The following is a 23,286-nucleotide window of genomic DNA, read 5'->3' on the forward strand; positions in this document are numbered from 1 at the left end:
ATACCTTATTGTTATTATTGTTTATTGTTGAAATTGAAATGTTTATCTACAGAAGGGGGCCCTGCAGAAAAGGTTTGGGAACCACTGAGTTAAGAAATTTCAGGTTGTTCATAATATGTTTTGTAAAAGTAAACATTTGCAATATGAACGTGTACTTCTTTGCACTAAAACAAAGGGAAAACTTGGAGTTGTCATTTACACTCATTTATAGATTATTATGCTTTCATTTCACTAATCCGGCCCACTTGAATCTAAGTGGGCTGAATGTGGCCCAGCACTCAAATGAGTTTGACACCTCTGTTTTAAAGATTAACTCAAGCAATTTGTGTAAGTCCACTCCCAACCTTTCCTGTGCTGAGTGAGTCTGAGGTCAGTCTGTGATTGACAGGTAAGCAGATCTGACTCAACACACTGCTGTGGGCGATTTAGAGTGAAGAACTTGAGTTTATTTGAACTCTAAAGTTTATGTTGAGTGAGTTGATGTGAGTGTTTTAGATACACCCTCATGTTTCTGAGCCTGCAGTCACAGCTGCTGGAGTCAACTCCCCTCTGAGCTTCCTGTTGGGTGATATACTTCCTGTTAGCCGTGTCACACTTTCATTTGTGCGTTTTGGCGTTTCACTGTTGGTGTGTGTGGCGATCAGTCAGACTTCATCACACACTCTGCTCCATCATGAGTTTCTACAGCGACGCATCGAGCGACGAGCTGAGTGACGAGCTGCAGACACTGGGGTGAGTGTGTGTGCGTGTGTGTGTGTGTGTGTGTGTGATGACTTTCTGAAATGATTTGCTTCAGTTTTCTTTCAATTTTGTGCTTAGAATTCTTTGGACCAAAACAGAAGAACTTCAGGTAACTTACTGTAACCATGGTTACAGCATACCTCCACCAAGGCCCATCTGTTCTCTGCTCACGTCTCCGTCAGTGTTAAACCAACAAACTTGATTCTGCCCGAATCGTTGAATGAATGTAACTGCTGCTGTACAGAATAGACAGAAAGAGCTCACAGCGCCACCGTCAGGCCGACCAGCACCAGAACATACTGGATCAAACAGTAAGCCACAAGGTGGAAAGAACAAAGGGAGGTACTTTATAGTTCTGTCTGTCTCTCTGTCGTGGCGTTTGGCCTGATGATTGACAGCCTTCAGCTCTTCAGGCTTCACTGTGTCATGTTAGGGGGGAGGCAGTGGCTCAGTGGGTAGAGCTTCCGCTTGGGAATCGGAGGGTCGCCGGTTCGAGTGTCTGCCGAGGTGCCCCTGAGCAAGGCACCGAACCCTCAATTGCTCCCCCCTCTGCGAAGGGTGGTAGGGTAATGCAATGTAAGTCGCTTTGGATAAAAGCGACTGCCAAATGATCGTACTGTAATGTAATGTAATGTAATGTAATGTAATGTTGTCATGAGGATTCTGAGTCATGAGGATTCTCTCCTCCAGTGTGTCTCCAGATGTTTGCTCTCTAACAGAGGAATGAGCCTCATCATGTTCTACTGAGAGACACCCATGACTCAGCTCAACCTGAGCTCAGCTGATGATAAGAGAGTAGAGTTACCATAGTAACTACATCTCCTCCTCTGTTCTCCAGCAGCTCCTCTTCTTCACATGTGGACCTTCGTCTCCTCTCTTCCTCTCTCTGTCCTCTTCCTAAGTTCTGTCCTGATCCTGCTCCAGCTGGTTCTGAGTGTGTGTCTGTGCTGCAGGTGGTACCATCACGAGCTGTCCCGGCACGCCGCTGAGGCTCTGCTGCTGTCCAACGGCAGCGATGGAAGCTATCTCCTCAGAAACAGCAACAAGGGCCCGGAATGCTTCGCTCTGTCTGTCAGGTCAGTCTGCCTCAGCCAATCAACATCCAGCATCACCGCAGAGCCAAACCTCAAAGCTGGACGCCAATGACGAGAGCAATCCGAGTTTGGTCCCATCAAATATGAGTGACGCACACAAATACGTATGGAAAGTGTGTTTGTAGTAAAGGGGACATGTTAAAGGATGAGCAGCAGTGGTAACTGAATATTCTGTCCTAGTAAAGCTCACTCAGGTGTGTTCTGTCCCACAGGGCGAAGGACTCGGTCAAACACTTCCATGTGACACGCAAAGACAACAAATACGTCTTTGGATTTAACGAGTTTGCAACCCTGCAAGACTTTGTTAAACATTTTGCTAATCAGCCTCTGCTGGGCAGCGACGCAGGTACACACACACACACACACACACACACACGTACATACACACACACGTTTGTTCCTTGGTGAAATTAGATAAGGTAACAGGAAGCAACTTCCTCTTCCTCTTCGTCCTCTGAGGGATTTCCAGTGTTGCTTCATTGCAACATGTTTTACAACATGTATGTTTAGTGTGTTTGGACACAAGCATACTTCAAAATACAAGCTATAAAAAGGTAAAACTAAATCTGCAAAAAGATAAAACATTTCAAAAGAAGCAGAAGCAGAAAGCAAAGTGTCTGCAGAGATAAAGAGAGGAACAAAGCTACAGACTCATCCTGTCTCTCTTTACATAAAGTACAGAGAAAGTAAACATAGTAGTTTGTCCTTCAGCGTCTTGTTGTGCTGCGTTCAGGGACCCTGATGGTGCTGAAGTGTCCGTACCCCTACAGAGTGGAGGAGCCGTCCATCTACGAGTCCGTACGAGTTCACACGGCCATTCAGACGGGCCGCACCGAGAACGACCTGGTGGCCAACGCTCCCTCTGTACGACACACACACACACACACACACACACACACACCATCCTCTCATGGATCCACTGAAGCACTCCTGTATCTTCACACTTGATGTTTTCTCATAGAATAACAGTTTTGTCTTCCAGTTGGGAACAAAGGAAGGTTACCTGGTGAAGCAGGGAGCCTTTGTGAAGGTTTGTTGTTTCAGAGCAGCTTTGGGTCCTGAGCCAAAGAACTTGAATGATGAAAGATTTAAAAACCTGATTTTGCGTCCATCTTTGTTGTTGTCTCTGTTTCCTGTTGTTTGTCTCTCAGAGCTGGAAGCAGCGATGGTTCACACTCAACAGATACGAGCTCAAATACTTCAAAGACAAAATGGTGAGTTTGTCTTCAGCTTTGGGCAGAAGTGAGGGCTGACGCCATGATGATGATGATGATGATGATGAAGGTTTGTTCCCTGTGTGCAGTGCGAGGAGCCGATCCGCAAGCTGGACCTGCGCTCCTGCTCTGCAGTGCAGTTTGATTACTCTCAGGATAGAGTCAACTGCTTCTGGTGAGGGATGACATCAGTCATTGTAGCAGGGAGAGACTTACTCTGGGGAAGGACAGTAGCTATCCCTCTTCTAAATGCCACTCAATGGACAGTCTGGAACCCGGAAGGCCCCTTAATAATCCAGCTTTAATCTTATCCTGTATTTATATAGAGAGCAGCAACAAGTCAACAAGTGTAAACCACAGCTGACCCCTGACCCCTCAGTCATTCAGCTTCTCCTCTCTGCAGTAATCGGAGCCAAATCCAGTTCTTGTTTTTACTCAAACCTTCCTGTTTGCTGTAAGAACACAGCAGCTTCAGTTTGCAGTTTATTGCTTCTAAAAACAGAATCCAGGCCAACCTGAGGTCCAAACTCAACACCTCTGGGGTCACAGGTGTCCTGCATGGGGACACGTGAACAGTCACACCCACTGTGATTCATTTCACTTCCTCACAGCCAAACCTGCAGAAAAGAGAAGTGAGAGCAGAATGAACCCCCCCCCCCCCCCCCCCACACACACACACACACACACAGACATATCTGTGAACAAACAAAATGGCGTCTGTGCTGGCGCTGAAGCGTCTCCCTTTATCTGGTCTGTCCACAGCCTGGTGTTTCCCGAGAGGACGTTCTATCTGTGTGCTAAGACGGGCGTGGAGGCGGACGAGTGGCTCAAGATGCTGAGGTGGAAACTGGTGAGTGACGGCTGATGTGACAGGAAGTGGACACGTCTGATGGACGCAGGATGTGTCAGCTCAAATGTTTCCACATGCAGTTTAAACAGGAAGTCCATTTGATCTGGATGCAGACTTTGAAAAAATCAATCAGCCATGAAGACATACAGTTCATTAGTCAAAGCAGAGGAAATGCAGATTTTGGTCGCTATGGTTACTTAGAGAAAACTTCAGCACAGACTGTTTTTGATTTGGTTTCAGTCGCAGGTGAAAAAAGGTCGATGAGCGTCAGTAAAGGCATCACAAGACAGAAGTCCCACCCTCTCGTCAGGACCCTGAACGCCTCGTCTGGATATGACGACCAGATGATCGACAACATAAGCCGATTGATCCTTGTGTAGCCCTATGGGAATTTGTATGTGTGTATTTTTCAATGTGTATTTTTATTTTTATTCTGTTTGTCTTATTTTGAAAAGTGAAATTAATACTGTTAACAATGTTAAATAATGTTTACATGCTTTAAATACTGTATAGGTTAAAATACAGGTATCGGGAGGTGAGCCAATCAGAAGTCTGGGTGAGAGGTCAAGGGGAACGTGAGAAGGAGAGGTCAGGTGTAGGAGGAGGACGTGAGAGAAGAGAGGAGGGTTTGCGTTTTAGGGCATGACATATCCGAATGAAACGAGTGAGTCAACATAATACTAATATTGATAATTCAATATTTATAACATAATACAAGTAATATACAAGTTGATAATTCGCCGCTACCGGTTGAACTGTTGCGCCGGAGGACAGAAGAGCCGCGAGCTCAGCCCGAGGTAGTTTACTAGCTTCTTCATGCAGTAGAGAAGAGTTCGGACTCGGAGGGAAATCAGCCGTCTGGACCCAGACGGCTGTGTGGACGAACTACCGCGGCGACGTCTCGCCTACCGCATCGCCTAAACAGCGGTGCCGTTGTGTTCGCTGGTGTGTGGTGCTTTGGGCGCGAAGCATCCAGCTGTGTTCGAGGCTACCCACTCTGCAGCATCTCGACCTGCAGGCCTGTAAACGTTCAGCGGACACACGGTTCGGTACCCAAAAGATAGTTTAGTTATATATGCCGGCTTAGATATACGTTTATACTTGTACATTTTATATGTTGTGTATATGTAAATGTCAACTGTTGTGCTATTCTTTGTTCAAGTAAATTGTTAAAAGTATTAAGTAATTGTTCACCTTTGCATATATATATAGCTTATCTGTTCACAATAATATAAGTAGTATTTACGTTTGTTGCACAACACAAAAGCATTAATCACCTTAACTAGTTTAGAATCCGGGCAGCGCATTTCTACTAAATAGCCAGGGCGGCTAGAGGGCGCTACACCTGGCTTCCTGTTTGAGGCTCAAATGCTTCTGATTGGCTGCAACTCAACAGAATCAATGAACATTGAAGTGATCAGAGGCTGTTAGAATGTTGATCTTCCTTCTGTTCTCCAACATGAACTTAACCACATGGACTGGAGGATCACAGCCACTGTGACCTTTAACCTTTGGAATCACACTAAACATTTGGCTCATCAGTCACCAAGTGACTCTGAAGTTTAATGTTTATTTCTTGATCTTCCTCGCTGCTTTGATGTCATTGGCTGTCAGGTGAGTGGGCGTGGCCTCACAGCTTTAGATTTCTCATTTATGTAAACAAATTGCAGCTCACATTAAAAACCTGCAGATGAAAACAGGACGAGCAGTTTGGAGCCAAATATGAAGTTTATTCACACGTTTACAGGAAATTTGAAGTAAAATTAAGGAAAGAAATGAGCAAGAATGTCAGAAAGAAGATTACATTACATTACATTAGGGTCATTTAGCAGACGCTTTTATCCAAAACGACTTACAATAAGTGTGTTCAACAAAGGTAGATAAAAGAAGAAGAAGAAGCAAAGAAAGCAGCAGGAATCACAACAAACACACGAGAGCTTTCTCACTATGGAGGACTATAAGTGCCTAAATTAAATAAATAAATACGCCATTAAATAATTAATTAAAAGTGTCAATAATTCATTAAATGTGTCAATAATCAATTAAATGTGCCATTAAATGTGAAATAATTGATTAAATAAAACAAGTCATACAATTAAAAAAAATGTTTTTTTAATTATTTCAGTGCACATTTAATCATTTCATAGTTCGGTGTTACAGCGAACCATGAATTAATTTTATCCGTCAACCTCGCCCATCAAAGTCGGTGGGCGGGGCTAACGCGAATCTAGTCTAATCCACTGCTTTGGTCTGCCTTGAAACAGAAAGTAGAAGTTTTTCTAAACATGGCGGCTGTGTTGGTGGAGGATCTCCGTGAACTTTCTAGAGAGTTGGTGAGAGATATTTTAGACCTTGCACAGTATGTGGAAGCAGGACCTGCTGACCCCGAGCATGTAGCGTGTAAAGCATTTATTAAAGCTTTGCATCAATCCATTATCTGGAATCGATTTGCCTAAACTTGATGTGCAGGGTAACCAATCAGGTGTAAGAACCCGCCCTCTAACTTTGACGGGTAAATTTGACAGATAAAATGTATTCATGGTTCGCTGTAACAACGAACTATGAAATAATTAAATGTGCACTGAAATAATTACATGTTTTTTTTTTTTTTTTTAAATTGTATGACTTTTGATTAAATCAATTATTTCACATTTAATGACATTTAATTAATTAATGACACTTTTAATTAATTATTTAATGGTGTATTTATTTATTTAATTTTGGCACTTTTAGTCCTCCATATCCCACAGCGCCTGAACGCAGCGGGAGGAGGAGGATGAGGCTCTTCATCTTCATCTATGTGACCTCCACCACCTGCCTGAGCTCCTCGATGAGTGGAGCCAGCTCCTTCTCCAGACTCATGATGAGGCCTACACACACACACACACACACACACACACACACACACACACACACACACACACACACACACACACACACACACACACACACACACACACACACACACACACACACACACACACACACACACACACACACACACTCCTCGCGTGAAATGATGTGGCGTCGTGCTGATGGGTAGCTGTGTGTGTGTGTGTGTGTGTGTGTGTGTGTGTGTGTGTGTCTCAGCTGTTACCCGTGTTGGCGTTGCTGCTGGCGATGAAGCTGATGACGAGCGGTAGGCGATTAAACTGCACGATCTGATGACACAAAGACACACAGGTCAGTCTGGTGGTTTCCCCTCAGTGTGCAGCACGGTGCCTGGTCTCACCTGGTAGGTGTTGTAGTAGCAGATGATGCTCTTGTTCTTAGAGAGGCCCAGCTTGCTGCCCTGATCTGTGGCCAGAGCGAAGGTGGACAGGAAGCCAGGCCGCAGGGCGTGGACCGGGGCGTTGTCATTGGCAACTGCAGAGACGCAACACACACACACACACACACACACACACACACACACACAGAGACAGACAGAAACACACACACAGAGACAGACAGACACACACACGGGTCAGTTTGTGTCTGTAGCTGATCTGAGTCTGTACATCATTGATCCTGGTCCAGTACCTTTGATCACTGGGACTCCGTCTCTGTCTGTGACCACGATGGCATGAAGACCTTCAACACTGCAGGAGGACGAAGAGGAAGATGAGACAACAGCCAGACAGCAGCAGCACACACCTGCACACTGAGGACAAACAACAGACTCACCTCTGCAGCTGTTTGTACAAATATCTCTTTAGATCCTGTGAAGAAGATGAAGGAGGAGGAAGATCAGGACTAGCAAGACCACAGGTACAAGAGAGTGTGTGTGTGTGTCTTTCGTTTTCATGACAGACAGGCTTATACTCACATCAGCCATGGCGCCGCCTGTGTGTGTCCGTGTGTCCCTGAAGGTCTGTGAGCACAAACACAGAAGGTCAGAGACCAAACTAACCTATCGATCTAAACTCTACAGTTTAAACTCCCCGTTGTTGTGTTATTTGAGTGACTTCCGGCGTATTTACAGTGCGTTAATAATGCTAACGTGTTTGCTAACCGAGCTAGCTGACACTCAGCATGATGAGCTCATATCGATCATGTCGATCACGCTGGTGTGTACCGCACTGATCAAAGCCTTTAAATGCGTCGCAGAGTTGCGCTACCTGCGTAAGATGCGGACTTTGATGAAATCACCGTCACGAGCACCGGCGGTCACCTGACCCGTGTGTTGTGTTTCCGGCTTTTGGAGGAAGTGAGTTTTAATAACTTTATTTAAATATCAACACCGATACAAAACAGCGGAAGAATAACAACGGAAAGGAAGAAAGCTGTGTTTGTATTTATAAATCAAAAACATCATATCTTTGTGTTATGTTGTGTGTTTATACAGCTTTATGATCACGGGGGCTTCCGGTTTGGAACCCGTACAGGGTTTCACAATAAAAGCCTGTGTATGAGCGCGCGTCATACTGAGTTAAAGACGAATATTAAAGAGAGTTTGTGATCAAAGCAACAGCACAAACTATCATGAGAACAAAGACATTCTCAGGAGAAAAGTCAAATGTCAGAAGAAACACGTAAAAAAATATTCGAAATATTCATCTTTTATCCTCGAACTCTTTTTTTTAATGTCAACCCGGATCACAGCTCTGTCATCGTGATAAGGTTCAAAGAATATAGAAAATGATCAAATACGCTTCGGTTTAAAATGACAGAGTTCCTGTCTCAAATCGTCTTAATGTTTAAATAAACAGATAAACTTGGACAAATTTAATAGAGAGCAAAAGTCTCTGTTGTTCCAGATGCAGGACTTCATGTTGGACTTCGGTTGTGATTGATGTGTTTCCCAGTGCCTCTGTCCCTTTATGGAGCCCGGTGTAAATATAGAGGGGAGTATTAATAGCCGCTCTGGCAGAGGGCCCGTGTGGAGCTGCTCCTCTGGGCCGCACGACGCACAAGGTGAGTGGATCCAGAACCAACCGGGCCACAGGTTCTGCTGGTGCTTCTCTGGATGTGTGTCAGGATCACTGGTGCTTTCAGATGAAAGCGTCAGTATGAAAGTATTGCTTCACTTATTTATTACTTCTTCAAACTTTGGGGTCAGGAAACTTAATCCACAAAAATAATCAATCAATAAGTGTTCCAGTGTTTCTGTACTTTACTCTCCCCGTATCAAAGTATTCAGATCCTCACTCAGACGGGCCCAAACACTGCAGAACTCACTCTCAGAGGTCAAAGTGCACTGAGGTCAAACTGGGAGATGATGTCACATAGATGATCAATACTGGAGCGATCAGTTGATATCAGCGGACATGAAACGTTACTGTTCATGGAAATGTTACATTATCTTCATAAAAGAGCTTTTATTCTCTCAAAATCACAAGAAAATCATCAGGCTTCTTCAGGAATCGATAAATAAACAAACATCATGGCCGGTCAGGATTTCTACCCGTCAGGCTTCTACATGGACGAGCACACAGAGGCCCCCAGCTACGACCCCTACAACCCCCACCAGGCCTATGACCCCTATGACCTGCACAACCCCTATGACCCCAACGACCCCTACCACCCTGATCAGGAGTGAGTCAGCGGTTAGATGTCATTTTTATTTATAATGAATTATCTTGCTGCTGCTTTTGTTTTCTGATGTAAATTCTCTTCTCTATTTCTCTGCCTTGTTTCAATCTTTGTAACATTTAAATCACATTCAGTCACATTTCTCATCTCATCTCATCTCATTGATGTTTCAGTGTTTTGGTGCAGCAGGACTCAGGAGAGTTTCTCCAGCCAGCAGGGGGCGACAAAGAGACAGAGCAGGAGGAGGTGCCTCTGCTGGAGGGTGAGGACACACACACACACACACGATGATGAAGAGTTGACGCGCAGTGATGTCATAGTAAACTTCTGTTCTGGTATTTTTGCAGAACTTGGCATCAACTTGGATCACATCTGGCAGAAGACCCTGACGGTTCTGAACCCGTTGAAGGCAGCGGACGGCAGCATCATGAGGGAGACGGACCTGACTGGACCGGTCCTGTTCTGCTTGGCTCTGGGCCTCACTCTGATGATGGTGAGTCCTCCTGCGTCCGTGCGTCTCACTTCCTGTGACCGGTGAAATGTCCCTTCGTCCGTCCATCTGTGCAGAATGTACCAAACGTCTGCCCCCTAGTGGACACACGTGCAGTGAGCCTGAGGTCCGCTCAGAAGCGTCCTGGTCCTGTGTGTTCTTGTGTTCAGGCAGGAAAGGTTCAGTTCGGGTGCATCTATGGGCTCAGCCTGCTGGCCTGTGCGGGGATGTTCTCCCTGCTGAGCCTCATGGCGTCTGTCCCCGTGTCGTCCGGCTGCGTGGCGTCTGTGCTGGGGTACTGCCTGCTGCCCATGGTGGGCCTGTCTGCGCTCGCCGTCTTCTTCTCTCTACAGTGAGTTCAGTCAAACACGGTGGGGGTGGGGGGGGCTCAGGTGTGACTCATGTGTCTCTGCGTGTTCACAGAGGCATGCTGGGTACTCTGCTGGCCTTGGTGGTGATTGGCTGGTGCAGTCTGTCGGCCTCCAAGATCTTCATCTCCACTCTGGCCATGGAGGGGCAGCAGCTGCTGGTAGCTTATCCCTGTGCTCTGCTCTACGGGATCTTCGCTCTGCTCACCGTCTTTTAACTCTGATGGTTCATAACAAACCTGCCCACGCTCTCCAGTCGGCCTGGACCTCTGGTGACCTCCGGTGACCTCTGGTGACCTTACTGAGGTCTATGTTGTTTAAGGAGACAGTGTGACTCACTGTGAGCTCATGTGGATTTCTAAAGGTGAGCCTGTTGTCATAGCGACGCACTGTTACAGTACAAGTGTTCTTCTGAAATAAAAGTGTTTGGGACACAGCTGATGTCATTGATGATGTATGAATGTATGAGGTAATGCTGCCACCTGCTGCACACAAGGAGAGGTGCAGTGATGCACACACGCGCACACACACGTTATTTCATATTTACACTTTAATAGTCTAGTCCTCCGTCATGGTGGGGTTAATATAAATATTGTGTAGAATTTTACAAACATTTGTGGGACGATGTTCCACTTCCATGATCTGGTATCCTAGCAACACATATTTTCTGCCTCTGTGTCAAAGATTGATCACATGTTGATACGTCATGTTGTCATAACAAATACTGAAGCTCTGATAGAAATCACCATGGCAACACTGTTGACCCGCAACCCAGTAACTGCACATGCAGACAGCTTGTAAACACGTCTGGACACGGAGCTCACATGCTTTCATGCACTTGAATGAAGAAATCAAACAACAATTTTCTAAAACTACTACTTTCTTCAGAAAAAGGTTTGAAGCCTGGTTGACTTGGATTGTTCTTCCTTGGCGGAGGTATGAGTGCCCTGAGACAGTTTGTGTGAAAACGGAACTAATGTTTGATATTTCTATGTAAACATGTTGAGGTTCATTGAGGTGACCTCTGTCTCTTCTACCTCTGACCTCTGACCCCTGACCCTGGGCACAATTGGTCTAAATCTCACATGGATAGTTGAGCTCCGCTCCCTGGCCTCTCACTGAATCTTTGGCTTAAAGAACACGTTGGTGCTTCAGGGCTGGAAGACGCTGGGCCCTTCAGCAGGGTGACAGGACAGCTCACTGGTCTCCTCTGCTTCTTCTTCTCTGCCTGCCACAGGAAGAACAATGAAGGAACGCATCACCTTCACTCCAGATGTCCTCACACACGACCATGTTCCAGTCTCCCTGTTGTGGTCCAAGTCTGACCCTAGGCTGCTAGAAACCAGCAGAACCTCCCCAGTAAAGGTCAAAGGTCACACGGACACCTAAAGGAAACTTCCTGTCAGCACATCTGAGCTGAAGTTAGACTCTAATCCATGTTTGGAGAAATCAAGACGACTGAACCATCTGACTGAGGGACTGAACCATCTGACTGAGGGACTGAACCATCTGACTGAGGGACTGAACCATCTGACTGAGGGACTGAACCATCTTACTGAGGGACTGAACCATCTGACTGAGGGACTGAACCATCTGACTGAGGGACTGAACCATCTGAGGGACTGAACCATCTGACTGAGGGACTGAACCATCTGACTGAGGGTCTGAACCATCTGAGGGACTGAACCATCTGACTGAGGGACTGAACCATCTGACTGAGGGACTGAACCATCTGACTGAGGGACTGAACCATCTGACTGAGGGACTGAACCATCTGACTGAGGGACTGAACCATCTGACTGAGGGACTGAACCATCTGAGGGACTGAACCATCTGACTGAGGGACTGAACCATCTGACTGAGGGACTGAACCATCTGACTGAGGGACTGAACCATCTGACTGAGGATGTTCCACATTTAGGACTGCAGCTCTGCTGATACAAACTGGGTATTGTATGAGATGCCGACTGGCAGTGTCAAAGTGTCTCTGTCCCTCTGGCCTCATTGGAGGACATCAGCAGCTTCCTGTGGTCTCTGAGGGCTCAGCTGTCTGTGGAGTGATGCAGCTGATCTGTGCTTCATTGATTTGAGTGACTAAAGTCGTCCTGCTGTTTACGTGTGCGTCCATGTTTACGTGTGCGTCCATGTTTAGGTGTGCGTGGTTTGTGAGTTTGTTGATGTGGGTGAGAAGCTTCACTGTCTGATGGCCGTTGTTCTCCTCGGTGGCGACCTCGTGGGACTCCACGGCGGGCTGGGCGGGGTCAACGTTGCCACGTCTGCAGAAACAACAGAGTATCCTAGCAACAGGCTGGAATACGGCCGCGTTCAGACCCTGGCGAGCGTTTTCACTGACGAAGCAGTAGAGGGTGGGGTCGGCCACACAGTTCAGAGACGTCAGCAGCAGAGACAGGTGGTAAGAGTTAAAGATGCCTGGAGAAGAAGAGAAGAAGAGAAGGACGATCACTTCACTGTGACGTCAGTGAGCCAAGGACGCTTCTATATTCATTCATTCAACACAACAGTGAGGGATTTGTCTAAAGATGTGGTGGCTGAACACATGAGTGTGTATCTAAGCTTCTGTCTCCATGTAGAGGAGCTTTAGAGGCTCTAACACCTGATCATGGATCCATAAGGGTCCATCAGAGACCTACAGACCTGAAGAGGAGGAGGAGAACATCTACACAGAGGAACAAACAGAGGTCAGAGGTCAGATTCCCTGGAGCATCACAATGAAAACCAAGCCTTTGTATATAAACCCTGTGTGTGAGGTTCTGATCCTCAGTGACTTCCTGTGGCTCGATGGACCTGATGATCCAAGCCGTCATTCAGACGTAAATCAAACCTGAACCCGACGCAGAGACCGCACCTGCAATGAAGCTGCAGTCTCTCTCCAGCAGGGTGCGCACTAACAGGAGGACGTGGTACGGCGAGAAGCAGACCAGGAAGATGAGGATGGTGCTGCTGACCAGCTGCCTGATCCTGATCTTCTGGTCCGGCTGAGTCCCTGCGCTGCGACCCACCGCACGCAGGACACACAGGTAGCTAGTCTGCAGACAGGAAACAACATCAGCTGCCTCAAGAGAAGGATCAACATGAGTGTGTGACAGGTCGTGTCCACACGTGTGTGAGCGGCTCCTCCTACCGACAGAATGGCCAGAGGAAACAGGAAGCCCACGCTGAAGCGGTAGTAGTTGATGGAATGTTCCCACGGCTGCATGGGGTAATGCTCAAAGCACACAGACTGGTTCATGCCGTCTCTGCTCAGCTCTTTATGGTGGAAGAAGACCACGCCCACCGCCAGCTCCTTCAGCCAGATGATGAAGCTGACGAGCCAGGCTGCACTCATGGAGCGGAGAGAGGAGAACCTGAGGCACAGGACAGGAAGGACACTGTGGATTATTACATCATCTGGTCTTCATGGTGACTGTGAGAAGAACAGGGAGGTGTGACGATGAAGAGCTGAGCACTGGGGAAGGGAGGGGGAGGAGGAGGGGGAAAGGTGTGATTGTGTTGCATGGACAGATGGTGCAAACGTAAGAGCTGCTGTGTGTGTGTGTGCCTGTGCGTGCGTGCATGTGTGTGTGTGCGGCTGTGCGTGTGTAGGTGCCTGTGTGTGTGTAGCCCAGCTGGTCCCACCTGAGGGGATGGACCACAGCCAGGTATCGATCCAGACTGATGCAGCACAGGAAGCCGATGCTGATGTAGATGTTCTCATACAGCAGGAAGCCACAGAGCTGACAGAGCCACTCCCTGTACCGCCAATCATCACCCTGAAAGCACACCACAGCCCACTGAGGGAACACGGACCAGACAGGTGCACTGAAGCTGCTGCTACCTGAGAAGACTTCCTCTTACCTGAAAGAAGTACTGCAGCCAGAGAGGTAAGGAGGCCAAGTACAGCAGGTCAGACACGGTTAGGTTGAGTAAATACACGCCGAGCTCGTTCTTCTGCTTCAGCTGCACCGTCGCATGGTACAACGAGTACAAGTTAGAGGGCACGCCCACCTGAAACAACAACACTCCCCAGTCACTTACTGAGTCATTTACTCACTCACTCACTCACTCACTCACTCGCTCACTCACTCACTCACTCACTCACTCGCTCATTCACTCACATCGCTCAATCACTCACTCACTCGCTCATTCACTCACTCTCTCACTCGCTCATTCACTCACTCACTCACTCACTCTCTCACTCGCTCATTCACTCACTCACTCACTCACTCACTCACTCGCTCATTCACTCACTCGCTCGCTCATTCACTCGCTCGCTCATTCACTCGCTCACTCACTCACTCACTCGCTCACTCACTCACTCACTCGCTCATTCACTCACTCACTCATTCACTCACTCACTCACTCGCTCGTTCACTCACTCACTCACTCGCTCATTCACTCACTCGCTCGCTCATTCACTCGCTCGCTCATTCACTCGCTCACTCACTCACTCACTCGCTCACTCACTCACTCACTCGCTCATTCACTCACTCACTCACTCACTCACTCGCTCATTCACTCGCTCGCTCGCTCATTCACTCACTCACTCATTCACTCACTCACTCACTCACTCACTCACTCACTCACTCACTCACTCACTCCCCACTCACTCACTCCCCACTCACTCACTCACTCACCCACTCACTACCCACCCACTCAGTCACTCAATTACTCACTCCTAACTCACTCACTCACTCACTCGCTCACTCACTCACTCACTCACTCACTCACTCACTCACTCCCTCACTCCCCACTCACTCACTCACTCACTCACTCACTCACTCACTCACCCACTCACTCCCCACTCACTCACTCACTCACTCGCTCCTTCACTCACTCACTCACTCACTCACTCCCCATTCACTTACTCACTCACTCCCTCCTACCCTCCCTCCCTCCCTGGGCCCTCCCTCCCTCACCAGTAGTACCAGGATGTAGACGGAGGAGAAGAGGTACTGGTGGATCTCGTGGCTGATGGTGCAGTTCATGATGTCGTCTGCAGACATGTTCATCACTTGCACTCACACACACACACACACACACACATGTCACAGTAATGAGTGTGTGTGTAGTCCCGGCTCAGTGATGTCACAGATGGTTCTCCAGGTCCAATGAGACGCTCTGAAACAAAGAAGTTCAGTTCATTGATCAGAGGTTGATTGATGATGGCAGAGGAGCAACATGTGATCAGAATGTCTGACACACGGGTGAGCTATTAAAGAGGTTTGAGTGTCAGTGTGTAACATACACACGCGTGTACATGCTGGAATGTTGCTGTGGGTTTGTGATTGGGGCAGTGGTAACCATAGCAACAGCAAGAAGTTACAAACGGGGCCGGATGCATAGAGATGGTTGTGTGATTTGTGAGTGGGACGATTTGTAGGTCAAACTAACAGGAAGTGACAAAGACACACAGGAAGGTTACTGGTGATGATGATGATGATGATGATGAAGATCAGCCTTCACACTCATTATTACCAAGATTTTGATCTGCGTCTGACTCACAGGCTGACAAACCGTTTCCCCCGAGCAGACAGAGTGTGTCAGATAGTGTTCAGAGAAGTTACAGCTCAGAGGAAGAGGCAGCGGCAGGCTCACCTGATGTGTTTGTAGGGAGGAACATCAAACACACAGAGCAGAGAGCAACCAGCGCCTCCTAGTGGCCTCAGCAGCTAACAACACCAGTGTGTAGGAGACTGAGGGAACTCAACTGAGGTGTGTGTGTGTGTGTGTGTGTGTGTGTAGGTCAGGGTGTATTTCTGTCCGTCTACACAGTAAATAAGCTCTTTCACTTCCTCTCACATTCTTGTGGTTCTGTCCACAGCTCAGTCTGCAGAGCAAAGCAGCGTTCAAACCCTCAACGTTTAATATCAAACACACACACACACGCATACACACACGCGCATACACGCATACACACACACACACACACTCACACACACACTGATGCAGGTTCATGCAGGGACCTGTAGCTCCGCCCACAGAATGAGTGACAGCACACGTGTAGATTCACTTCACAAATACATTGAGACTCAATCAGAATGTGTGTGTGTATCAACACTCATCAGCACACACACACACACACACACACACACACACACACACCCTCCCACTCTGTGAGCCACAGCGAAGCTCTCATCAATAATTCAGATGTAATAGAGAGCAGAGACATCACATCTCTCGCCTTTTACTTCTGTGATCGATAAAAGCAGCCCGTCTGATCAAAAGATCAAAGCTGATTGATTACTGATCGGTGTGAATCGATCTGAAGCGTTCAGCTTCTTACTCATCCAGATCTCTGCTTCTGAGATCGATAATTATGATTATTATGATCAGACACGATATGAAAAATCAGAGTGAATAAGATGACACGCGGTGTGTGTGTGTGTGAACATCAACCTGCTGCTCATCTAAAACTACAAACACAAATCATCGCTACTTAAACAACTCAAACACACACACACACACACACACGAGTATAAGTCCATTACCTTCTTACTGAAGCTGGGGTGTGAAGATCTGCCGCGAACTGATCAGCAGCTCCGTCTGACTGCACGACACACACACACACACACACACACACACACCGCGGTCTCTTCCTTCCTGACACATAAACACTGCGCACACACCAAACCACAGGCGTTAGAATGTGTCTTGCTCTAAAGCACTAAAGTAGCCTGAAGCTGTGCGCGTGGGCGAGCAGAGCAAACTCACACGCGCCCGCCCCCCCCCCCCCCCCCCACACACACACACACACACACACACAGCAGAATGATGAAAGCAGTTTGACTCAAAGATCACACACAGATTTTATTCTCTTAAACTTTTTGGTCTCAGATATTTAAACATTTGTTATTTTACAGTTTTCAGTGTTGAGCTACCGAGTTCACATCTTCATCTTCATCTTCATCACTATCTAGTGCTTTACTAACTTTGTCACACAGCAGGACAGACTCCTCTTCATCACCTCCTCTTCCTCCTCCATGTAGTATTTGGTGACACTGATGACGTCACCGCATCCTCCAGCAGCTTCAACACAAACACACGCGTGTTGTATGTTGATGATGGTAAACTAGGTCAGGCTAAGTTCAGCCTCAGTGTGCGTGTGTGTGTGTGTGTGTGTGTGTGAGACAGTAGTGTTGGCTCAGGCTGAACATGATTCCAGTAAAGTGTCAGAGTGATGCATGCTGGGAAATCATCTAAAGATGGAGGGAGAAAGACTGTAATTAAACTGGGAGGAGCCGCTCTGTCCCTCTGTCACCCCTCCATCATCTCTCTCTCTCTCTCTCTCTCCCTGGACTCTGGTTCTGGTTCCTTCTCCCTCCTCTGCAGTATTAACCCTTTATGTAGTTGGGTCCGTTCAGACTGGAGCAGTGATGAAGAGGAGATTCTTCACAGTCAAAGTCTCATCCAGTTGTTTTGTGTCAATCCGGCCTTTCCTCATAAAGTCAGAGGCGTTCAGAGCAGCTTGCTCTCCACCGGGGGGCGCTGGAGCCCCTCCCCCTACAGGCTGGGTATTATAGGAGATGCTGAGTGTCTATAAGAGCTCAGTGGAACAGGAAGTATGTGGTTCAGTCAAGGAGAGGAGAACCTGTGAACCTTCAGGCAGAGCGGTGGTGCTGCTCTGTGAGGAGGAGCTTAAGGACAGACTGACCCATAATGCATTCTGTCTGCTGTTTGGTTGTTGCTCTTGGTCCAGCTGGTTGGCGTGTTAGACGCAGCCGTACTCGTACCACACAGTCTGGGGGTCGTTGTTGGGGTCGGGGGAGGCCGGGGCGCTCGGCGGCCCCGGGTCGCCCTCTGTCTTTAGGTGGGAGGAGTCACGCGATGGCCCCTCCCTCTGCTCAGAGGCTTCGTCCGGGCGCGGGGCCGGTACCGCCCTCACGGGGGTTACCATGGCTACCTCAGCACGGTGATGGAAGGAGGAAGAGGAGGGAGGGCCGTTCTGAGAGGGGAGAGTCCTCCCCCTCTCTCTCTCCCTCTCTCTCTCTGCGTATCGCTCCGTCTGCAGGTTGAGGGAGGAGGAGTGGTGGATTGGCGGGTTGATGAAGTTTGCGTCTGAATGCTGATCGCTCGGGCCGGCCAGACGAGCGGAGAGCGGCCTCTCTCTCCCATTGACCCCGCCCCCTTGCCTTCTGATGACCGCATCTGATTGATCGTTTCCACGGTAACTGTCGGGCCCATTGGAGCGCAGCAGGTCGGCCGAGGCCAGGCTGAAGGTCCGGCTCAGAGATTGGTTGGTTCTTTGGGCCGAGGCGGGGGATTGGCCCACGGGCTGGCGGGGGGAGGGCTTAACGCTCTGACCCGGTCTCTGGTTGGACGGCTGGACAGTAGGTGTGACATAGCTGGTGGGCGTGGCTTGATCTCGTGCTGCAGAAGTTGAGGGGGCGGGACTTCTGGTGAAGTAGTGTGTGAGATCCTCTCTGCTCCCCGTGGACACCTGAGCACAAAGACACACACACACACACACTGTTATCATCTTCACCACAGGTTATTGCTGCTCTTCATCAGGCTGAGACAAGAAGAAGAGACAAACACCTCAGACTGCAGCAGGGAGAGAGAAGAAGAAGAGAAGAAAGAAGCAGGATGTTTCCTCCCCTGACCGTGAGGAGGAGGAGGAGGGGCTGAGGTGAAGAGGAGAGGAGCCAATGATGTGAGGAAGAAAAACTATAAAGGAGTGAAACCAGAAACGGGTCTGTTTTTGCCAGCGACTGAATATTTATGATGGAAAAGAATTCAGTGTGCAGCTGCAGGTGAGAGGAGCGGGGGCGTCGCTGTGATTTACTGAGGGAGTCACATGAGACTCATCCTGAGCGCTCTGACTCATGTGGCTCCTCCCACCGCAGCCTGCTCCTTATTAAGCTCACACACACACACACACACACACACATCACTTCTGACATCAGCTGGGATTGGATGGATCTGATTGGCTGGCAGAAAGAGACACACAGTCCGTCTCACTGTCTCATGTGCATGCTACCATGGAAACGCTGGTGTTTCTCTGTGTGTGTGTGTGTCTCTTTGTCACCACTAGGTGGAGCTGAGGACTGTGTGTGTGTGTGTGTGTGTGTGTGTGTGTGTGTGTTCTTTACCACAGGGGGCGACTGCAGGTTGCTCTCATTCAGAAACTGTTCCAGCGTCACCATTTCACTTCCAGGAGAGGACGAGCGGGTCTTGGTCCTGACTCCGCCCCCGCACTGCGGCTGGGCCTTCTGAGGGGTGTGGTCATAGAGGAGGGTGGAGCTACGGGTCAGGCTGTGCTGTGATTGGCTAAGAGCCACAACATCATCACTGGAGAGGCTGGCTGTACGGGCCTGACGGTCCCAGGAGTCTGGGACCAAAGGGACGATCATCATCATCATCATCATCATCATCACTAAACACCAACATGCTTTCATTTCAGACTCAAAGTGTTCCTACCTCTGCAGTTGACAGAGGAGTTTGAGCTGGAGGTGTCATGGCCGACATCAGCTGACACTGGGCGACCTCCAGTGTTGCCATGGTGACCAAACGCAGAGTCGGAAGTGTTGAGGCGTGAGTCTTCTTCGAAAAGTCGACCTAAATGTTTACATGCATCATGATCATGTGTTAGCCGGTGTGAGCTGGTGTGTGTGTGTGTGTGTGTGTGTGTGTGTGTGTGTGTGTGCGTGGTCCTACCTCTGGGCCTGCGGGGGGGCCCCTGTGCCAGCCTGCTGTCAGAGGGGCTGAAGGTCATGGAGGAGGACAGCTGACTGGGTGTGGAGCTGAGAGCTTTACAGCTTTGATCTGAGCAGAAACAGAACAGTTTGTCTTTAGGATCACTGCACAATGAACTTTGACCCCAACCACAGCAGCATTAACCGTGGGACAGCGCTGTCCCTCAGCACATTCCTAACTCTATTATATTGACCTTAAGGCATCAGAGCGCCTGATGTTGATTCATTCAGATTCTTCTGTTTTGGTCTTTCAGAGAGTAAAGCACCGCCGCTCACACTGACCAGCAATGACTGATGAATGACTAATGACTCAACATGAAACCCCCTTGTGGTGCTGCTGTTTTATGCTGCTCCATGAGCTCTGTTTGGGTTTCACATGATATCAGCTCTACTGCGCCTCCTCTGGTCTGAACTCAGCCTCAGTGCTGTAGCAGAGGAGCTGAAAGGGTTAATTACCTGGCCCATGACCCTCCTCTGCGTTGACGCTGTCACTGCTGCTGCGATGGACGCGGCCGCGCTCGGTCAGACCTGAGGGACAAACAGGAAGTCATGAGGAGGAGGAGGCATGTGTTAGTGTGACCACAGGAAGCTGACAGAGCGCAGGAAGGGAACACGGGGACGAGGGCGTGGCCTTATCAGCTGTTAGTGCGACAGACAGGCGGCACACGGATCAGTGATCAGATCATCAACATACATGAGGACAGGCGTGAACAGGCACAGAGCGCACACGTGTGTAGGTGAGGTGAGAGTCGGATACAGAAGCTGAAGCCTCAGCACTTTGGTTTCTGATCTGGTTGCCGTGGTAACAAATAATGAGAAAACACTGCAGCAAAGCCGAGAAGCAAACAAGTTTTTCCTTCATGATCGGCTCTCAGGCACGCACACACACACACGCACGCACACACACACTCACGCTCACACACACTACACGTATGACACCGATGTTGGTTGACACAGATGCGGGCGAGGCTGGCGTGCTGACACGTGTACACACACACACACATACACTGAACACGCTACTTACGAGTGAATGAAGGGCCGCATCACAACCGCGACATGCCCCAATGTGTGTGTGTGTGTGTGTGTGTGTGTGCTCTGAGCTCATGACCTGCCTATAAAGTGTGTGTGTGTGTGTGTGCGGTGTTCCTGTGTGTTATAGAAAAGCCAGAGGTGAAGATGATGATGATGATGAGGTGTTAATGAGGAAGAGGAGGACGGTGTTAGAACACTCCGTTGGGGGCGAGTGGCTGGGCGGCGATGATGTCATCTGTGATGTCGGCAGAGGACCAGAAACGCAGTCGTCTGGTGAGAGAGAGGGAGGAGCGAACGGAGGGGTGGGAGGAGCAAGAGGAGGAGGGGAGGAGCTTGTCTTGACTTTTACTGCGGAGGAAAGTGAATCGCTTTGGAGCGGAAAGAGCTGGGAGAGAGAGAGTGAGACAGAGAGAGAGAGAGAGGGAGGGAGAGGGGAGACAGAGAGAGGGAGGGAGAGTGAGACAGAGAGAGAGGGAAACATAGGGAGAAACAGAGGGAGCGAGAGAGAGAAACAGAGGGAGAGGGAGAGTGAGACAGAGAGAGAGAGAGAGGGAGAGAGGGAGACAGAGAGAGGGAGGGAGAGAGAGAGAGGGAGGGAGAGAGGGAGAGAGAGAGAGGGAGGGAGAGTGAGACAGAGAGTGAGGGAGACATAGGGAGAAACAGAGGGAGCGAGAGAGAGAAACAGAGAGGGAGAGGGAGAGTGAGATAGAGAGAGAGGGAGAGAGAGTGAGACAGAGAGAAACAGAGAGGGAGAGAGAGAGTGAGACAGAGAGAGAGGGAGAGAGAGTGAGAGAGAGAGACAGAGAGAGAGAGATTGGGACAAAATGAAGAGAAAGTGGGTGGAGTGAGAGAATAATAATGATGAAGATGATGAAGATGATGAGTTAAAGTAAACAGACTTCATGCATTAGAACAGAACCAGAAACCTGAACAAGTCCCAAATAAATAGAGTAACAAAGTAGAGGAGCTGTTAATAGTTTATACCTCCACCAAGGCCCAACACATGACATTGAACAGATGATTGATTAGACGGTGATCACTAAGCTTTGATTCCACCGTGTTAGAAAGAAAGAAGAAAGAAAGAAAGATACTTTAATAATGAGGTTTCCCTCCTGCAAGCAGAGCTGCAAGGGTTAAATGTGTCTGCTGTCATAGCGACACCATCTGGTGTGATGTTAACACAAGCAGAGTGTGTGTGTGTGTGTGTGTGTGTGTGTGAGGCTCTGAGTCCAGCAGGGGGCGGGACAGACGGAACCAAGATCAGACTGGACTCCACAGGGAAACACTGGAAACTTCAGGCTGAGGAGCTTTGGGAATGCTGTGTGTGTGTGTGTGTGTGTGTACCTCGGCTGATGGGTGTGAGTGCAGGACTGTGAGGTCCCAGGCTGAGGGTGGAGGTGTGGTTGTCATGGATACTGTCTGGCAGGTCCCCTCCTGCCCTCTGGGGGGGCGGGGCCGTGTTCTCGGGGGGCAGGAGGGTGGGCGGGGCCGGCAGGGGGATATCAGGGGCGCTCTTGGCACGCTCTCTCTCTCTGCCCGCCTCTTTGTCTCGCTCGCCCCCTCGCTCCCTGCTGCTCTCCTTCCGTGGTTTGATCAATTTGACGAGCGCCTTTGCTCCGGACCACTGACTCCTCCTGGACACACACACACACACACACACACTCATGTTAGGAGTGAAAGCACACACGTGAAGAGTGAGTTGAGTTGTGAGGCTGAAGGATCTTGAGGTCGTACTTCTTGGGTGTTGGGTCGTAGAACTTGTACTGGTCCATGATCTTCTCCTCCAGCTTCTCCTTCTGACGCCGGAGAGCATTCAGCTTATCACTGCACACACACACACACACACACACACAGACAGACAGGAAGTGTCATGAATGCAGCTCATTTGGTGTGAGTGTGTGTGTGTGTGTGTGTGTGTGTGTGTGTGTGTGTGTGTGTGTGTGTGTGTGTGTGTGGAGCACAACTGTGTGGATTTGTAAATGTCTGTCTGTCTGATGTGGTTCCTGTTTGAGTCAGGCCCAGTGTGTGTGTGTGTGTGTGTGTGTGTGTTTACATGTAGAGCTTCTGCTCCTGGTGGTAGAGCTCTTTGCTCTCCATGCTCCTCTCCAGCAGGCTGTGGTTCTGCTGACTCAGCAGGTTGATCTGACTCAGCAGGTGGTGGTTCTCCTCCTCCAGGTTTCCCTTCAGACGACTCAGCAGCTACACACACACACACACACACACACACACACAGGTCAGTTAAGGACATCCTCACTATTCATTCAGACTCTCCCCCCTCTCCTCCCCCCCTC

The 23,286-nt window shown here is 48.9% G+C and overlaps 5 protein-coding genes across 7 annotated transcripts; 2 read left to right on the forward strand and 3 right to left on the reverse strand.

The window, feature by feature from the left end:
• The first annotated feature begins 559 nt into the window (after window positions 1-559).
• On the forward strand, window positions 560-6,173 carry dapp1 (dual adaptor of phosphotyrosine and 3-phosphoinositides). Its single transcript, XM_076157038.1, has 9 exons — window positions 560-732; window positions 1,695-1,817; window positions 2,048-2,181; window positions 2,569-2,699; window positions 2,818-2,865; window positions 2,987-3,049; window positions 3,139-3,224; window positions 3,812-3,899; window positions 4,140-6,173. The coding sequence occupies exons 1-9, from the start codon at window positions 674-676 to the stop codon at window positions 4,161-4,163; spliced, it is 756 nt and encodes a 251-aa protein (XP_076013153.1). The 5' UTR covers window positions 560-673; the 3' UTR covers window positions 4,164-6,173.
• lamtor3 (late endosomal/lysosomal adaptor, MAPK and MTOR activator 3) lies at window positions 6,007-8,083 on the reverse strand. 2 transcript variants are annotated; one of them, XM_076157042.1, is made up of 7 exons: window positions 8,000-8,083; window positions 7,708-7,752; window positions 7,566-7,600; window positions 7,422-7,480; window positions 7,132-7,265; window positions 6,997-7,060; window positions 6,007-6,769 (listed from the first exon to the last, which is right to left on the reverse strand). In XM_076157042.1, the coding sequence occupies exons 2-7, from the start codon at window positions 7,714-7,716 to the stop codon at window positions 6,696-6,698; spliced, it is 375 nt and encodes a 124-aa protein (XP_076013157.1). In that variant the 5' UTR covers window positions 7,717-7,752; window positions 8,000-8,083; the 3' UTR covers window positions 6,007-6,695. The 2 variants fall into 2 exon arrangements, with proteins under 2 accessions (XP_076013157.1, XP_076013158.1); XM_076157043.1 differs by lacking the exon at window positions 8,000-8,083 and having other exon boundaries at window positions 7,708-7,989.
• A 1,090-nt stretch (window positions 8,084-9,173) lies between these two features.
• On the forward strand, window positions 9,174-10,679 carry LOC143005684 (protein YIPF7-like). The gene is made up of 5 exons (XM_076157045.1): window positions 9,174-9,416; window positions 9,587-9,675; window positions 9,761-9,906; window positions 10,074-10,255; window positions 10,327-10,679. The coding sequence occupies exons 1-5, from the start codon at window positions 9,265-9,267 to the stop codon at window positions 10,487-10,489; spliced, it is 732 nt and encodes a 243-aa protein (XP_076013160.1). The 5' UTR covers window positions 9,174-9,264; the 3' UTR covers window positions 10,490-10,679.
• Window positions 10,680-10,823: 144 nt separating this feature from the next.
• gpr68 (G protein-coupled receptor 68) lies at window positions 10,824-16,946 on the reverse strand. Of its 2 annotated transcripts, none has more exons than XM_076157016.1 (7): window positions 16,760-16,946; window positions 15,197-15,389; window positions 14,127-14,276; window positions 13,908-14,041; window positions 13,414-13,636; window positions 13,138-13,318; window positions 10,824-12,701 (listed from the first exon to the last, which is right to left on the reverse strand). In XM_076157016.1, exons 2-7 carry the CDS (start codon window positions 15,278-15,280, stop codon window positions 12,286-12,288), a joined length of 1,188 nt encoding a protein of 395 aa, XP_076013131.1. In that variant the 5' UTR covers window positions 15,281-15,389; window positions 16,760-16,946; the 3' UTR covers window positions 10,824-12,285. The 2 variants fall into 2 exon arrangements, with proteins under 2 accessions (XP_076013131.1, XP_076013130.1); XM_076157015.1 differs by having other exon boundaries at window positions 15,188-15,389; window positions 16,760-16,942.
• A 112-nt stretch (window positions 16,947-17,058) lies between these two features.
• LOC143005685 (protein Daple-like) lies at window positions 17,059-23,203 on the reverse strand. Its single transcript, XM_076157046.1, has 8 exons — window positions 23,049-23,203; window positions 22,730-22,819; window positions 22,340-22,629; window positions 20,420-20,491; window positions 19,926-20,033; window positions 19,689-19,826; window positions 19,361-19,599; window positions 17,059-18,708 (listed from the first exon to the last, which is right to left on the reverse strand). Exons 1-8 carry the CDS (start codon window positions 23,090-23,092, stop codon window positions 17,980-17,982), a joined length of 1,710 nt encoding a protein of 569 aa, XP_076013161.1. The 5' UTR covers window positions 23,093-23,203; the 3' UTR covers window positions 17,059-17,979.
• Window positions 23,204-23,286: the final 83 nt, after the last annotated feature.

This window comes from Genypterus blacodes, unplaced genomic scaffold (genome assembly GCF_046128005.1).
Source record: "Genypterus blacodes isolate CSIRO-AG114 ecotype Tasmania unplaced genomic scaffold, CSIRO-AGI_Gbla_v1 ptg000071l_1, whole genome shotgun sequence".
NCBI lineage: Eukaryota > Metazoa > Chordata > Actinopteri > Ophidiiformes > Ophidiidae > Genypterus > Genypterus blacodes.